The sequence below is a fragment of the Alosa alosa genome, chromosome 18 (genome assembly GCF_017589495.1).
Source record: "Alosa alosa isolate M-15738 ecotype Scorff River chromosome 18, AALO_Geno_1.1, whole genome shotgun sequence".
Taxonomy (NCBI): Eukaryota; Metazoa; Chordata; class Actinopteri; order Clupeiformes; family Clupeidae; genus Alosa; species Alosa alosa.
The window spans coordinates 15,283,694-15,301,193 of record NC_063206.1 but is presented as its reverse complement, the minus strand read 5'-3'; the positions used below and the strand labels follow the sequence as shown (position 1 = coordinate 15,301,193).

At 43.5% G+C, this 17,500-nt stretch overlaps 3 protein-coding genes across 8 annotated transcripts in view; all 3 read left to right on the top strand.

Annotated features, from left to right (window-relative positions):
* pde10a (phosphodiesterase 10A) overlaps positions 1-2,150 on the top strand; it is a 102,663-nt gene extending 100,513 nt beyond the window's left edge. For all 4 annotated transcript variants that reach the window (XM_048269572.1, XM_048269571.1, XM_048269569.1 and 1 more), the window contains exon 22: positions 927-2,150. In XM_048269572.1, the coding sequence (XP_048125529.1) occupies positions 927-1,059 (133 nt within the window). In that variant the 3' untranslated portion in view covers positions 1,060-2,150. The remainder of the gene's footprint in view (positions 1-926) is intronic.
* Positions 2,151-6,736: 4,586 nt separating this feature from the next.
* On the top strand, positions 6,737-12,640 carry LOC125311220 (uncharacterized protein C6orf118-like). 2 transcript variants are annotated; one of them, XM_048269069.1, is made up of 10 exons: positions 6,737-6,908; positions 7,450-8,117; positions 8,526-8,648; positions 8,878-8,937; positions 9,300-9,424; positions 9,726-9,784; positions 11,256-11,446; positions 11,807-11,860; positions 12,134-12,195; positions 12,510-12,640. In XM_048269069.1, exons 1-10 carry the CDS (start codon positions 6,875-6,877, stop codon positions 12,577-12,579), a joined length of 1,446 nt encoding a protein of 481 aa, XP_048125026.1. In that variant the 5' UTR covers positions 6,737-6,874; the 3' UTR covers positions 12,580-12,640. The 2 variants fall into 2 exon arrangements, with proteins under 2 accessions (XP_048125026.1, XP_048125025.1); XM_048269068.1 differs by having other exon boundaries at positions 6,757-6,908; positions 11,253-11,446.
* A 1,588-nt stretch (positions 12,641-14,228) lies between these two features.
* pla2g12b (phospholipase A2, group XIIB) overlaps positions 14,229-17,500 on the top strand; it is a 5,191-nt gene continuing 1,919 nt past the window's right edge. The window contains exons 1-3 of one of the 2 annotated variants that reach the window (XM_048269067.1): positions 14,229-15,329; positions 16,449-16,525; positions 17,480-17,500. The exon at positions 17,480-17,500 is cut by the window's right edge and continues 145 nt beyond it. In XM_048269067.1, the coding sequence (XP_048125024.1) occupies positions 14,336-15,329; positions 16,449-16,525; positions 17,480-17,500 (1,092 nt within the window). In that variant the 5' untranslated portion in view covers positions 14,229-14,335. Of the gene's footprint in view, positions 15,330-16,448; positions 16,535-17,479 lie in introns of both variants that reach the window. The other variant, XM_048269066.1, reaches the window with a different exon arrangement.

Genomic DNA, 17,500 nt, shown 5'->3' with positions numbered 1-17,500 from the left:
AGTCCAAACTGTACACATTAGGGAATGGATTTACAAAGTTGACACAAGGACTCAAGTATGGGACTCTGACTCAACTTCTACTGAAGACACATTTAAACAGACATCAAATTGGACTTACCGCTTGGCCTTAGATGGCTTCAAACTCAACTTAGATGGCTTCAAACTCAACAAAATCTGACTCATCAGGGAGAGCACTGACTCAGAATCATCTGCATGGCATTACGACTTGCGAATCTGTCCTCACTCATAGCGTACAGACGTCTGGCCAAATACGAAATAACGTGGCAAGGGTTCCAAAACCTCAGCTTTCATGAGGTTTGATTCACAGTCAGGGGGGATGGACACACGTCTGGTGCTACCATACAGACATACCAGAGTTAACAATTGAAACAGGTCATGATTACTCAAAATTAGGCTATTCTTCTAACATCAGGTATTTCCATGAAAATGTTATGATTTTGTCTGCTGCTGGTTAAGTGAGGAATGGCCTCTCCACAGAGGCCACTCACACAGCACCTGGCCTGGCATTTGTCAAGATTTCAGACTTTAAATGAGCTGTACAAATCCTAAGTATGGTGCCTATGTTGACAGCCCTGTTGTGTTGTGCTGAGTTGCGCTGCGTTGCTGTACTATGTCATGCTGTGTTGTATGGTACTGAATTGACTGTCCTGTTGTGCTGTGCTGTGCTGTGCTGTGCTGTGCTGTGCAGTGCTGTGTTGTGTCGTGCAGTGTTGACTGCCCTATTGTGTTGTGCGGTGTTGTGTGGTGCTGTGCAGTGCTGTGCTGTGCTGTGCTGTGCTGTGCTGTGCTGTGCTGTGCTGTGCCGTGCCGTGCCGTGCCGTGCCGTGCCGTGCCGTGCGTGCTTGTGCTGTGCTGTGTTGTATGGTGCCTGTGTTGACTGCCCTGTTGTGCTGTGCTGTGTGCAGAGCTAACCTGGGCCAGTGGGAGCACATCGTGGAGGGAGAGGAGCCTCCCGGCTGGGTCCCCGCCGACGTGGCCGACGTACCCGGCGAGGAGGAGGAGGCGGGCGAGCCTGGCCCCGTGAAGGTGGACAACTGAGCGAGCCCCGCGGAGCATCCGGCCCCCCTCACCGGGCCCAGCCAACCCCACCCTCCACCCCTGCCGCAGACCGCCAAACTGCTCCTGCACTGCTGAGAGACAGACAGATAGAGAGAGAGAAAGATAAAAAGAGAGAGCACTCCATATATCCTGCATGGGACCGGAGGTGTGCAAAGGAGGTCGGGCGGGGTCATTCAAAAAGGTGATATTGTTTTTAATTTCACCACTGGAGAGAGAGAGAGAGAGACAACACAGGAAAACTAGAAAAGACGACGGCAATGAGAATACAAGACAAAGAAAACTTTTAATACGTAAATACATCAAAATAAAGTTACCTTTATTGTTATTTACAAATAAATAAAGTTACCTCACTGGGTGACGGAGGGTTGTTTTCCACCGCGGCTTCCCCAGAGCACAGCCGCCTGTGTAGGCACAGACCCGCACACCTGAAGTCCACTCCATATGGGAACCTGTCGTCTGACTGGACAGTGGCGGGAGTTTTTTTTTTTTTTTTTCGTTTGGTTGTTTTGCATTTGCTGTTAGCATTTTTACTTTTGTTTGTTTTGGTATGGGCTTTTGTTTTCCTTTTGTTTTGTTTGTTAATTTGTTTGTTTTTGTGGTCTTATTTAAAGGGGCCTTAAAAAGCTGAACCCATCTTTTATTATGGTGCGGAATATATGTAAAATCTTGACTAAACTGTAGAGAGTTCAGAGAGCAAAATGGTACTTTTTTCCTGCTGTGGTCAACAAGTCAAATGCCAAGCTTTGGACTTTTTTTAGGTTTGTTTGCTCTTTTTTTTTTTTTTTAACAGAGACGGAAGGAATGTTTAGTGCAGATGCATGTGGCAAGGCCGAATCACCACACTGCTAGTGTGTCTCAAGGAAGTTTCCTGTTACGCGGAGCAAATTTTTATTTTTTTTGCAGTACTTGAATGAAGAGATACAGCCTATTTTGTGTGAAGATGGCACAAATAAAAGATCTATAAAGTTCTATAAAAAAAATTCCGATTCACAGCTCATGCAAGTGGGTTGTGAGGGGGGCAGCATGGATTTAATGCTGATCTCTGCGTGAAGTCACAAAGTTCCCTGCCCCCCCCCCCCTTCCCACACACCTCAACAGCCCCCCTTGTCCCCCGTCCCCTGTCCCCCAAGGCCTGCGGTGTTGTAGAACCTGCTGTACATGTTGGCTTTTGATCATCGTGTAAAAGACGAAGCTTTGGGGCAGTGGGCTCCATCTTAGGACATCCAATGGTACAGGCACTTAACTGCACTGAGCTCTGTAGATGCTGAACAGAAGGGCACGTGCATGCACATATATGTTCAAACACACACACACACACACACACACACACACACGCACGCACACTCCCACATGCACCCACACACACAAACACACCCCTCACACACACACACACTTTGTTATTGGCCTCCCATTTGAATGAACTGAGAGACACTCTTGTTGTGGGAGCTGTTGTCATTTCAATATGGAGGGAGAAGAAGACACAGAATATGTTCTTTTTGTTGTTTCTTATAATATTTATTTTTCAACCAGAATTGATGAAAATGCCTACATCAGCCATGGAAAGCCATGTCCTGCCTTCAGTCCTGCTGTGTTTTCAAGTGTTTGTGTGGACATCTCTGTGGGGAGAAAGGGAGGCACTCGAGACAATGAGAGCAGAAGAGCACGGAGGAAAACGCCAGACTGACACCGAGCAGATAGCTGACCCCTGATCGAGTCATGACATTTGGACGCTCACCTAGAACCTGTTCGTGACCATTTACCAAAATCACGATGTCTGAGGTCAAAAGCTTTGTGGATGGCTGTTTGCGATTTTGACAGCGCGCAGCGGTCATCGTTTGTTCACTCTTCCTTCCAGATGCAGCAACAAAGCGATGACGAGCGTGCTAAGTGGAAATCTGCGAGGTCGCACACCAGATCTGAACCTGAATCTCACTCCCGTTACTGGGTGTGGGAGAAGACCAGGGACCCAAATCACACTGTGGAGCGGGACGCTGTCTATTTGCGGGCGGCCTGACCTGACCTTCGAGTCGCGGCTGGGGCGTACGTGTCGGCCCTGCCAGCACAACACATCTGACAAAACAATTGCTGTAATGTTGTGACACTGCTATTCTGCCACCCTGCCCCATCCCGAACCAACCCCCCCAACCCACCCACCCCTTCCAAAGCCACAATGTCAGCGCAACACTGAGCAGACGTCATGCTCTGAAGCTGGGAGGGGCTCTCCTTGGGGAGCGGATCTTATTGGTCATTTAGTTTCTGAGATACAAGTCCGAGCTGACTAATCACACAGTCTGCGAAACTGTGGACAGGGCAAACGAGTGAATGTAATTATTATAATCACAAAATAGTTTTGGATGTGGTCTGGTTTATGTCTATGTGTGTTTGTGTGTATGTGTGTGTGTGTGTGTGTGTGTGTGTGTGTGTGTGTGTGTGTGTGTGTGTGTGTGTGTGTGTGTGTGTTTTGGAGAGGGAGACACCTGTGGGTGTTAGTAACCTGTGTTACTTTTCAAATCAGCTTCCAGTGTGGTAAACCTGTGTGTGTGTTTGTGTATGTGTGTGTGTGTGTGTGTGTGTGTGTGTGTGTGTGTGTGTGTGTGATCATGTACATGTGTTGTGTGAAACCTTGTTAGATTTGGCAGAAGTAAGCTATCCACTCTTATGGTGCTAACTGTGGCAGTCATGCACTTTCTGACTGTGTGTGCAATGGCTTATGACTGCCCTGCCCTGCCCCCACACACATCCCCACCCCAATCCAAATTAAAGGCTTCATAGCATTGTACACCACCATCAAATCCCACTCTGTCTGAATCAATTTTCTCCCCATGTCTGCACTATGTTTAGCAACTATTATAATTATTAATTATTATTATCATTATTAATTATTATTATTATTACTATTGTTATTTTCTTAATTAGAGTTCAATTTAAATTAACTTATATTTTTTATACAAGAAAGTCAGCATTTCTGTTTTGTACAAAGTGTACGTTATGGAAAACATAATGGTTATCTGAAACCATTGCATAATGTTGCCCAAGAATAATGAGGAATGTCTCAATGATAAATGTAAGAACAGTAATTACTTTTATTAAATATTTCTGAAAATCCTCGGTATGTCAAGTGTACTTCATTTTGACTGTTTGAACTAGGTTGTTGCTCATCAACACACACGTGTGCATGCACAGAGGGCCAGCTAATGTAACCGTATGTGCTTGGGGAGTGTGTGTGTGTGTGTGTGTGTGCTTGGGGAGTGTGTGTGTGTGTGCTTGGGGAGTGCGGGTGTGTGAGAGGAAGGGGTGGGGGATTTTGCATTGACGTCAACACGCACACCTACTGGAATGTACCCTCTGTAGAGCCCACACCGCCATCTAGTGGTTCAGTTCTATACCAAGATTTGGTTGCAGGTATTTGGATGGAACTCTAAACTGAATGATTTTATACACAATTATGCATTTAATGTAATTAATACAAACTTATTAACATGACCAACAACAAATGTGCTTTCCCTTGCCCTTTCTTCATAATAGGCTAAGTTTCTCGACTCACCACTCAAAGAGCAGTTCTTTCAATTAGCCTGTTTATACTTTGTTGCACTGAATGTTGTCTTTCTTGAAAAGGTAAGAAGCATTATAGAATATGTAAATGTAAACATCTAAAAAGCCCAATGATGTTATTCTCCATCTGCTTAGCAATGCACTCAGTTTACAAATATTCTTCAGCATTATGTCTGAATCTTTAAACATATTAGGCTTTCAGATGGGCTGACACAATTCTTCATTGTAGGAAAAGTACATTATTTAAAAACTTTTGTAGCTTAAAAGGAATTCATACTAAACATTCTGGAAAGACTCATTTGGAGAGGGTAAACTGTTAAAAAAACAGGCCTATCTTTTTACTTGATATGATGGGGCCTATCCCATAATAAAGAATGTTTTAACGCCACAACTGACAATAAATTATTTGATACATGATTAAATTCTCCATATTGGACGCAAAGATGAAATAATGTATGAAGGTAGCAAACAGTGCAACTGTGAACTATTTCAGTGTAGCCTGTGCCACTATGCAAAAGCCATTGATATATGAGGATTTGCTTTTGGTAAATGGTTTTGTCATAAAGTTCATAAAGTGGCCTATGCAACGTAAAAAATACAATAGACCTAAAGTAGAAATACCTATGGTAGGCTATTACTTTCTCTAGAAAGATTGTAAATTCAAAGTAAATTGAGATTGGCAGTAGCCTACTATTTATTTATTTTCAACAAATGCATTCTTCTTACAGGACAGGAGTTGAAACAAGAATTTAGCCTATACTTCTCGAAAATTTAAGCCCTATACTGTATGTAGGCCTAAGCCTAAATAATCAAGAACCCTATCACTGATGATTAAATTCTTCATATTGGACACAATGATGAAATAGTGTGAATGATGTGAACAGTGCAAACTATTGCACAGTGTGTAATACACAGGTAATAGGCTACACATTAGTCTGTCAGCTATGCATCAGGCCTTGCACACTCCATAAGATATGCAAACAAAATCATACCAGACGTAATGTGGAATTACCTATGGTATGCCCTTACTTTCTCTAGATAAATTAGTTGAGATTTAGTCTAGTTGCATTTTCTTGAACCCAGAAATGTGGAGTACCCTAAAGTTTTATTGCAGAAATGTCATCTATAGGTCTAGTGGATGAATTTTAACTTGGTTGCTATAAAGTTGCACCTTGGGCAATTTGCATAATTAGCATAACAAGATATTTGGACAAAATCTGGTTTGGTTCTTAACGGGAGCATTTACTGCCTGAAATATCCGATTTTGTTTACCACGCTCGGAGTTATAGTGCTGGCCTGATGGGTCGCCTATTTACGCGGTTTCAACGGCACATGAACGGTTAGACCGAGAATTCTCGTCATGAAATTAAAATTCCACTGGAGCTCCAAGCGGATGTGTACAAGCAGCCTTACAACACTGTTTACAGCTCTTCGAGTCACGGTAAAATGTCATTTTTGGTACATAGCTAATTTAGATACACCTATGGTGTGGGTGCTTGCATTTCTTTAATAATCCGCCGTCTTGGTTTGTATAGAAATGGATATTAAGTGACACATACACGCAAGATGGCGGATATACGGGACCGACGGTAGCCTATAAGGGGAGTTCCGATAGCTATCACCATGAAACTTTCTCAGTTGATTACTTATGTTAAGATAATAAGAATTTTGTTTCTAAGAAAATAAGTGCTTAATCAGAGAGGGCCTCTTTTGCATATTTAAACATTAAAATTGAAAAAACATGCAATATTTTTTTTCTCTCATCTTAACATAAGTAATCAACTGAGAAAGTTTCATGGTGATAGCTAAAATGTTACCCTATTCACGCTTTAATTATCTTATTATGCTAATTATGCAAATTGCCCACAGTGCCACTTTTAGCAACCAAGTTGAAATCCATCCACTAGGCCTACAGGTGACATTTCTGCAATAAAACTTTAAGGTAGGATACTCAACATTTCTGGGTTCACTATTGGGCCTATGGGAGATGCAACTACACTATATTAGTGTACACTACAACTATTGTGTGCTATGTCATTGTGATGTCGGCATCATGGAAAATGAGGGCAATCCTCAATCAGTTTGAATGAAAAGTTTGTAAAAGGTGGCGCACCAAGATCTTTGATCAGAAGGTCTGAAGCATAGAATCTTTGGTCTGAGAACGCAGCGCTTAGCAACCGTAAACAGAACTTTTTTTTCGCTCCCTCCATGTTGTTTACATGCAGACGTTTGAAAGTTCCTCATGTTTCGATTCGACGACACAAAACCAAATTCAGGTAAGAATGCTACTTCAGCATACACTTGACCACAAACGATTAGTTTACCAGCAATTTAGATGTATGTTACATTGTGAGTGCTGAAAAGTGCAACAACGTTTGTGTTGAAAATAAAGCTTTTTGGCTTCATTTTGAAAGCATACTGTAGACTGAAAAATCATGTGCACTCGGCCTATATGTTATTCAATTAAGAACATTTGCTAGTGTTTTTGTTTTATTTACATCTCTCCTGTTTGGTCAAAAACAACATGTACTAGGTTTACTTATTCACTAGCCTAGGCCTATAGCTCTTAAACCTCTTGGGGAATGCATTATGGACATAAATTCACCCAGTAAGAAGTGAATGTCAATCATCATCACACTGCTGTCCAAAGTTGATGTGTTTTTATTGGTGATCATTTCCTACAGTTGAGAAAAGTTTACAATTCTTTTTTTATTTTTTTATTTGGTGTAGTCATGTTTGTCAGTGTGCTTGAGTGAATTGAATGGCCCTTCTTCCCCCTAAATCCTACCACGCTGTTTTTTTGTTCTACTCTTTTAGCAATGTGTGACCTGCAGAGCCCACAGCCCTCTGATCTCCTGTGGGAGCGTCAGAAGCTGCTTCAGGGCCTGGAGAGGGCCCATAAGGCCGACATCAAAGCCTATGTCTCCGGTCACCTCAGCCCTAACAGTTTCCATCAAAAGAGGCCTTATGGGAGGCCGAAGAGGCCCATTTGGGCGATGGCTGAGGCCCCCGGCGAGGATTGGGAGCTGGACTTGGAGGCTTTCGTGAGGGAGCAGCAGGAGAGCACTGCCCTAGTGGAGGACATGAAGGAGGCCGTGACTGACTTCACCACGGCCACCACCTCCCTTCAGGGCTTAGACCTGAGGGAAGACGGCGGGAGTGAGCCTCGCTCCACAAGAGAGAGGAGCCGCAGGACAGCACAGCCCAGGCCAGTGCTGGACACGTCCGAGGTCTTCCTGGTCAAACCCCAGCGAGACGCAGCATGCGAAAGGCCTGCCACTGGGGGCAACAAATGTGGGGAGCAGCAGGTGGACCAGGGCAGGTTCTGGTTCACTCGGACCCATCTGGCCGGCCTGACCCGGAAGGACCAGCTGAGGATGATGAGGCAGTTCGGCCTGAGTGTGGTGAAGAGGCAGGACCTGACGGAAAGGCACTGCATGAGCGGGAGCAAGGTTGCCGAGGCCCACGAGAGGAAACTGAAGCAGGTGTGAGAAACCAGTAGAGCTCACACCTTACCTTTCCGACACCCCGTGTAAACCTATAGGGACCCTAACAGCACCGTGGCCAATATCACCATCCAGTGGAAAAGGAAATTAGATGCATATTAGATTAGTGCAGTGTGCTGCATTTGTACATTTTGACACAGTGTGTCAGATGAGTAATGGTCAGTTCTGTCCAGACCTGCGCCGGAAGAGGCCTGACTATGTCCACCATGGGAAAAGACATAAATTAAAGACTACCAAGAGCCAGGGCAGTCTATTTTGGTCAATTTGTCTCCCAAGTGAGGATTGGCGCAATTAGCTGTGTGTGTGTGTGTGTGTGTGTGTGTGTGTGTGTGTGTGTGTGTGTGTGTGTGTGTGTGTGTGTGTGTGTGTGTGTGGTGTGATCCACAGGAACTACACAAACTCCCTGTCCAGCCGGGTCCCAGCAGAGATCGTCTCAGGGTGTTCAGTGACGTCTTCTCTGACGTGTGTGACGGGTCGCCTACGTTTGGCAGCCTCCTCAGAGAAATCAAGGTTTCCTTCACCCCCCCTAGTGCCTAAAACCCTAATGAGCAGAACTGGACAGGACATGATGTCTCCCACTTTAATTCCACCCATAGCCAAGTGTGACTAATTACTACCACACCTGAAATAACTCAAATCCAGGCCCTTTAAAGGTTTCTGTGCAGTATAATATCAAACTGATGTCAAACTGATATTACTGTGACTCTAACACTCCTTCTCCTGGGTCTTATCATTACAGGAGGAATATGATATCTACCTGAACTCCATTCTTAAGTTCCAGTCTTGCCCTCAGGATATGGTAAACACTGCAACAAAGTCTCCTGCACTCGGGTGATGAATGATACTCAAGCTGGTAACAACAAAAAGCCCTTTTGTGATTCATACAAGACATTCAGTAATGTGAAACAGAGGGGGTTGAAAAGGAGGTAAATTACTTCCACTGTGCTGGGGAAGGCTGGCTTTGGGGTTTCTTTTATAGAACATTATTGATGTCAAGGTGATGAAGCACTGTGGCATTTTGTTGTCGCCGGGTCCTCTTATGTGCGGCCGGTCAAAGGGAGCCCGAGATTAAAAACACGTCTGTTTAGTAATTTGGTGCGAGGGGCCAAGGAGATGTATGAAAACTCCTCATGTCGTTTTCCTCTCTTGGTCTCTGCGAAGTCCGTAATTGGCACTCTGAGGGAGCTGGAGAGCGGGATTGTGGGGGAGATGGAGCTTGAGGAGGCTGAGAAGGAGGTATCGGCACTGGCTGCTGAGGCTCGCAAAGCCCTGGAGGAGAACGACAGGTAAAGGGCTCTGATGATATGTGTGATGTGTTATGAACTTTTATTTATCTGATTAATTTATTTTGGTTTGCTTTTTGTGTATTGTTATTATTTCAATTGATTTGATTTTACTTTAAACTGTTACTTTTAATGCTATGTAATATGTATTGTAATTCTATGTTGTAAGTTGCTTCGGACAAAAGCATCTACTAAGGCTTAAAAATAAACATGATTCCTTATTAAGGTAACTAAGATCCAAAGAAATTGGATGTATTGTTATGCAAGGAGGTTGTGTTTTTGTTTGTTTATTTATTTTTAACAGAGTCAGAAATGAGTACCTGCATGCACGGGACAGATGCCCAGAAATCTCAGAGGAGAAAGGTATTGCATTCAGAGTATTTTCATTGTCTTTCTCCAATTGATATTTTACTGTGCATATGGGTAGCTTCATGATCAGGGTAAGCACTTGATATTATCCGTTTCAATGTGTGTGTACCTCAAAATATGTGATTATGTTGGATAACCGTATGCCATTATTAATGACGACGTAGCAGCACTTTGAGAAAAAGAAGTGCAAAAGTACCAGTTGTTTGCACAATATACATCTTTCAGTTATTTTCATCCTCAAATGGACGTTTCATTGTAAAACTACACCACTTCAACATATCGTTAGCCTAGAAATCTATACGCGCCCCTAGCGGCAGCAAATTACATTTGCTGCCAGGACTAGTCTAGCAACTCTCCGTTGGCTTGTGACCTCCAGAAATCGAAACTCAATCAGGCCAATGAAATCGTGTATAGAGTCGTTAGGTGGGCTTAACATAATGATTGAAGGCAGAGTTGCAACGGTTTGGCTTGAATTTCCTGCTACTTGAAAACAAATAAGGTAATGTTGCTGTTGGCAAACAGTGTGACACGAGTTAAGCTTTTATTAAGTTGGCAAAAGTTTGAACTAGCCAACTAGCTCCGCTGGTGGGAAACATTGGACTCATAGCGCTGTCCTATTGCGTGCAGAGGGAATTTGAAAGACAACCGATTATCCCGCCCCTCGGACTGAGCACTGTGAACGGTGAGTGCCCAGACCCTACATTTTAATGTGGGTCTGGCTCGTCAGGCTAACATATCGTATTAATATGCAGTAATTTTACTGTGGGTAGAAAACTGGGCCACAATAGGACATTTGAATATAATAACTGAGATAGTTGTAAAACTTAACCACTTTTTGTCTACTCCAACACATTTTCCATAAATATGCTCAAAAAGTACAGGATGGTGAGGCAACTTATTTTACCAGTCATACTTGATGTTAACCCAAGGAGTAATAGTAAACTCTACAAATATTGTATTCAAATGTTTAACCTTATACTGATGGTGAAAAACTACCCTCCCCCCCCCATGTCCACACCAACACACTACCATAATGTTGGAAGTGTACATCTAAGAATTGTCTATGACCAGTTGCCATGCCGTTTACCCTTCAACGGATGTAGATCAAACAAACAAACAAACAAAAAACTTAAATAATGATGTGTCAAGAAGGTTTCATCAAAGATCCTTTAGAACACGCTTTATCAACCGTCTCTGGTTTCATTTTTAGGCCACGTGAAACACAGCACTTACAGTGATTGTTAAACTACCTATACTGTATGTGACCCTCAACTTAAATCGTACATCAAATCCAAATCCATTTAACCCAAATCCATCAAATGCAACATCTTGTGAGTCACCAAGAGTAAAAATGGTACTGGATTCTGGAGTACTAAATCTCCAGTGTGTATTTCACTGCACATACAGTAATATGACCCAAATAAGCCCACTGCACGAGTCCCTGCATGCTTATTCTCTCCAGCAGCTGACCAGGAAGTGGAAAGCCCGGAGCAGCAGGAGGAGGAGGCCGTGTCTGTGGTGGAGAGCGTCCAGCCCAAGAGGCAGCTGGTGTGGAGAGTGTGGGAGGAGGTCCAGACCCTGGAGAAGGAGATCAAAGAGAACATGGTCTCCACTGCCACCACCTCCACCACAGAGAAGTACATCCGGGACGCCAAGGTATTCTCACATGCCCTTTGGTGGCATTGGTTAGAAGTTGTTGGGCAAAGTGCAAAGTCTTAAGTGTAACTAAAGCTAATTTAAGAAGTTTCAGTTTTTTGCTGATTTTTAACACCATGGGCAAGATATTGAGGCACAAACTATAATGAATCAGCTCAATACTGTCCACATTCCACATCATAGCTATGATTCATGCATGGCAGGTCCTGTTGTCTTACACTTTAATTGGAACAGCGCTGCCATACTAAATATCACACCAGACGTACTTCCATTCTGTTTTACAAAAAATCTGCCATTATGTAATATCATACATAAAAAAAAAAAACATATTTATGGTGTTTATGTGTTTATTTCCTTTAGACTGAAATCCTGCATCTGCTAACTGCAAATGAACATTTGAAGACTAGCAACGAGGCAAGTGCAAAAGTACATACAGAAAAGCAGCTGTGCCCATAAGTGCAGCTTGTGATCTAGAGATTCCCTTATAGTGTATGCAGAGTGGTTTGGGTGCCCAAAAGGCATCATATGATAACAATCAGTTTACTTTGACTAACACATCATCAATATGGATTTTGCAGACACTGTTCTGGCGATGTAGGCGATGACCCATTTATACACCTGACTGTGTTAGACCAACTGAAGGCATTATACATGCATCATACTTCACCTGTGTCCTTCTTTGCACAGGATATGGAGAGTGACGTCAGCGCTGCTCTGGGCGGTGTGGGGGTCAGCGAGGAGATGACGGAGTATGCAGCACCACACACCTTGTGCCCATAATGAATCAAACAGCAATAGACACATGCACAGTTTACAACACATTATTTCAACAACACAGAATATATGCTCCAAAATCAGTCAGAGCATACAAACCTGTATGCTGTATAATATCAACTTCTTAATTACTGAATTGCATCATGAAATGATATTTTGAGTGATGTGATGCGACCTTAGGTCCAATTGGTATTCAGAGGGATTTTGAAATAGGCCAAGGTTCTGGATTCTGAACTAATCTTCTAAAACTGATTATTCCAAAGCAAGTATAGTTTTTTTTTTTCTACAGAGAGATTTGGAGGAGGATCAGGAATGCTCTGGTGGTCACCAATGAAGAGAAGATTGTCCCCACCCAGTAACATTTTGCAATCATATAATTTACCTGCTCAAACACTAAAAAATAAAACGCTCTTATTTTATAATGTGTTTTAAAGTGTTTTCTCAGTCATGTTTCCAAGTCATCCTAAAGTAGTAAACTAACACGTTAATTTATCTAAAACCCTACTGGACAAGATAGTATTCCTCTTTAAATGCAACCCAGATTTAATCAGTTGAGGTTTTGCATGAGAAAGGAATGATTGTTTGTGTTTGTGGCCATTCAGTAGACTTAAGAAAACTCCGCTGTCACTGATGAAAAAGATGAGATGAGAAATTCCTTTGGATGTCATTCCGCACCCTGAACCATGTCCAGCCAGCTTTCTCGAGGCTATCAATATTTCTCGTATCTGTTCCACGTCTTGTTGTTATGCTATGGAGTCGGTATGGGGCACGACACACAGACCCAGACACTTTCACACGTAGTTTCAGACTTTACCCTCCTTCACCACAACACAGCAAGTAGCCTTCCAGCAGTCAAGGCAAAGGTCTGGATCCTGATCTGTCTTACAGCACCCAACTAATTCCCCTCCAACCCTCTGCAAAGACGTTTCTTACATTAACACACTTTAAGTCATTTTTAGGTCAGCTACAGTAGTCTGCCTGCTGAAACAGGGACACAATGTTACTCAAGGGGCATTTAGAAATGCTATCTGTCTTAGGGGAAATGCCGCGGTGCATAATGTTCTTTTAGATATCAGGTAGATATCCAGCCTTGGACATAATGTCACATTGAGCACTAGCAGCACAGATAAGGATGCACTGGACACATTGATGACACAACACGCAGCGTGCTACGTATAAACTGCCCTCATTTGCAGTCATTTAATGTGAATGTTCCTAGTTGTACTTCAGCAAGTCTGATAGGATGACTGTCCCTGTGAGGTACACTAGGTGGTAGTCTTTCTTTATGAACTTTACACAGGAATGCAGTTGAGTATGTGTTATGAAAAAAGATGTGATATAAATATGATATTTTTATATATATATATATATATATATATACAAATTTTATCAGATTATATCAAATATATATAAGGCATAGAACATGAACTGAAATACATAGCAGATTATCTGTAGTGCTAGTGATTTTCCTCTGTGTTGTTGCATCTAATCAATTTCAGTTGCGCTGTGTACAAGGGAGAGCAGACCTCCCAGACACCTGTTTGGTTTAGGCTACATGCCAGGCGAACATACGCGAAACACTCTTCAAAAGGCGCGAGTGAAGTTTCAAATGTATACTAAATCCTTGTCACTAGCACAATGCAAATCTGCCTGCTTCCAAGAATGACAATGTTTAGGGCTCAGATAGTGAGACAATATTTAAAGCCTTGTTGAAGACATAATAGGATTATGGATCAGAGAGTGAGAGAACAGTCAGGGAAGGAATACAAACAGACAAAGATTCTGAAGAACAAGATGAAAAACTGTGTGTGTGGGGGGGTGAAAGCAAATATCTGCCACTGTGAGAGGTAGCTGGGGCTTTTGACCCTTGTGCCAGTGATTGCCTCGCTGTCGGCCTGATCTAATCACTGGACAAAGTCCAAAGCAGGCGGTTGCAAGGCTGGACCTAGAGAAGGGGAGGGTATTATTTCTTCTCTCCTGTCAGTATCTTAAACTCGCCACTACACACAAAACACACACAGACAGACACCCACACACACACACGGGGTGTCCCCACCAAACTTGTCTTCCTTCCTCCCTCACTGAAGCGGCCTTCTTCCTAACAGCACCCGCGCCATGCAGCTCATACGGGTCCTCGCTCTGCTCCTGCTCTGCGTCTCCCCCGGGAGAACGGCCAGTCTGATCCACGCCAGGAAGGCCCTGGAGGAGACAGAAGCTCCAGCCGTCACCGAGGAGGCCCCTGTGACCAACAGCCCAGCTGAGGAGCCTCTAGTGGCCGATAGCTTGGCTGAGAAGCCTCTAGTGGCCGATAGCTCGGCTGAAGAGCCCCTAGTGGCCGATAGCCCGGCCGAAGAGCCCCTAGTAGCCGATAGCCCGGCTGAGGAGCCCCTAGTGGCCGATAGCCTGGCTGAAGAGCCACTAGTGGCCGATAGCCCGGCTGAGAAGCCTCTAGTGGTGAATAGCCAGACTGTGGAGTCCCCTGCCATGGATGGTCCAATCATGGACGACAGTCCAGCAGCAGATTCTCCCGCTGAGGAGGAAACCCTAATGGCTGACTCTCCAGTCCAACCCGAAGAGGAGGCAGATGCCGCTGCAGGGGACATCCAGGTTGCTGACGAGCCCGCTCTGGACAGCCCAGCCGAGGAGGCTGCTGTTGGGGAGGCTCCTGCGATGGATGCCCCAGCTGATGCCACTGGAGCTGTGGACACCCCAGCCGGTGAAGAGGCTCCCGGGGACGCTCCTGTCGCTGACCAAATGGCCGCCGATGCCCCTGCGGACGACACTGTGGTGGGAGAAGCCCCTGTAGAGGAAATGATGGCTGATGCGCCTGTGGATGAGGGAATGACTGCTGATGCCACTGTGGATGAAATGATGGCGGCCGACGCGCCTTCTGAAGATATCCCAGCTGACCTCCACATGAACACCTTCCCTCTGGATGATGACGAGGACATCACATCTCCTCTCCCAAGCAGTTTCCAGGCCACTACGGAGGGCGACTGGGCCATGAGCTCCATCAGGCAGAGCTTCCAGGCCGTCAACGGCTACTTCGACTCGCTGGTAGAGCTGATGGGAGGCCGAAACGGAGTGTGCCAATACAAGTGCCGATACGGTGAGAATGTGTGTGTGTGTGTGTGTGTGTGTGTGAGAAAAAGAGAGAGAGAGTGAGTGGTGTTTGTGTGGATGTATGGATCTGTTTTTGTTTGTTTGTGTGGATATATATGGATGTGTATCCATTTTAATTATCATGGCTTCCTGCAAGTCACAAATCAAACACTGAAAATAATGTAGCTGTCAGGGGTTTATGATCTGCTAAGTAAAAAAAAAGACAGCAGTATTTCTGCTCTAAGCCAAGTGACAAATACAACGGCATGGGGAGAATGATGATTTGAGCAGTGTGTGTTGCACTGCACTCTCCCTCTCTCTCTGGGGTCTTATGCTGACGCACTGGTTTCAATATTAGTACTTGGACACTTGGAGGCCAACACAAAGCCAATGCATTTAAATGTCACCTATTTCACTAATCTTTTTATTGTTACCAAAGTAAAACGAGTGTCTACGTGGCCACAGCAGACCACAGGAAACACAGATTCCTTTCCAAGGTAGAGCAGTGCCCTACCCCTGTTTAACCAGAGATGTGTCGATTAATTTAGGACACAGGGACACTACGAAGTACACAGTGCACAACACTGACCCAGCTTCTCTGAGAGAGAGAGAGAGAGAGATTGCAGGCTTTTAAAATTGATAGTAAGATGTACTTGATAGGCTAGTTACACCCATGTATTTAAAAAAAGTTATGTCCCTGGATGTAGCTATTAAGATTACATTGACACTAAAACTATATGATGTCATACTGACTCCCCTATCAAAATCATTCTCTGTGACTTTTATTAAACAACTTTAGGAGAACAAATTAAGGAGACCCACAGTCCATCATCCAAACACATTAAGCAGAGACTGGTGTTGTTTCACATGCTGACTCAGGACTACACAGCAATCAATCTGTTCCTCTTTTATTGTCACTTCAATTTTCTGACTATTCAGACAGTCAGTTTATAAAATCAATCTTGAAAGTTCTCCAACTTGAACTTGTATCAAATGATTGATTTGTGTTTCACATTGATATTACAGTTTTACTGTAGTTTTTAAAAGTATAATTAGGCTACATATACATGAAATTAGCATCTTATTATTATCTAAACTCTGTGCCAACTATGGCTTTTCCCAACAGGAAAAACACCCACCCCTCGCATTGGCTACGTCATGCCGGAAGCCAATGGCTGCAGCTCCTCTCTACTGGGTTTCGAGGTAGATTCTGTATGTCATTGCTATGAGTGCCAAACACCAGCCATTCCTTTTTTCTAATAACACCCTCTACTCTATACTTAACACAATGAACCTCTCCAATGAACACCTCCTCTGCTAATGCTACAGCTTAAAGCACTGCTGCTAAACACATGGTTCCAAGACAAATGTAAACTTCCATGACTTTTCCCTAGACTTTCCAAAACCTGAATTTCAATGACTTACTATAAAATGAATAGTACAATATACCGACCAATGATTTCAGAGCACCTGCATAGCATTCAAGAATCTTTTACTTTTTTAGAGCCGGAGATGAATAAATAGGCATTGAATAAAGTTGGGCTACTCAAGCAAGCAATAGAGCTAATAACCAGATATACAGTACACCATTTCTGCAGTGGAATTTGTATTAATGTATTTTGGCAAGTACATTTTAAACTGCTACAACAAAATTCCCTGATATTCCATGTCTGGAATAGACTTTCTAAAATTCCATGATATTCCAGAAATTCCATGACCCGTGGGAACCCTGTAAAGATCAAATGTAGCCATTAACTCACTACTACTCACTACTTGTAGCCATTAACTCACTACTGTATTAACTCACTACTGACTCTCTCTTGCAGCTGCTATTGCTTTGCTTTTGGAGATAATATACAGTACAGTATATGAGCACTGCACTGCTGCATGTGTATGCTAGCACAAGTGCTAATGCTAATTTAATAACATATCAAACACTAACCTGTACCCATACTGTATATTTGTATATCTCTTTTAATGCTATATTTTCTACTTATCTGTATCCTTCGCATTCATGTACTGTGTACAGTATGTTGATGAAACTATGAGGTCAATCAATTTGCCCAGTAAGCGTCCATCAGTGTCAGTCCTGTGCTTTCTCTAGTGCTGTCACATTGGCCTTGCCTTGACTAAGCCCTCATCTTGTGTTTCCGGCAGTTTGACCTTGGCATCCCTGCC

Bases quoted from the DNA above. Each gene is read 5' to 3' on its own strand.
- LOC125311220 (XM_048269068.1), top strand. From the start codon at position 6,875: ATGTTTCGATTCGACGACACAAAACCAAATTCAG. The intron at 6,909-7,449 runs GTAAGAATGCTA...CTACTCTTTTAG, and splicing joins CGACACAAAACCAAATTCAG to CAATGTGTGACCTGCAGAGC. The intron at 9,785-11,252 runs GTATTGCATTCA...TATTCTCTCCAG, and splicing joins AGAAATCTCAGAGGAGAAAG to CAGCTGACCAGGAAGTGGAA.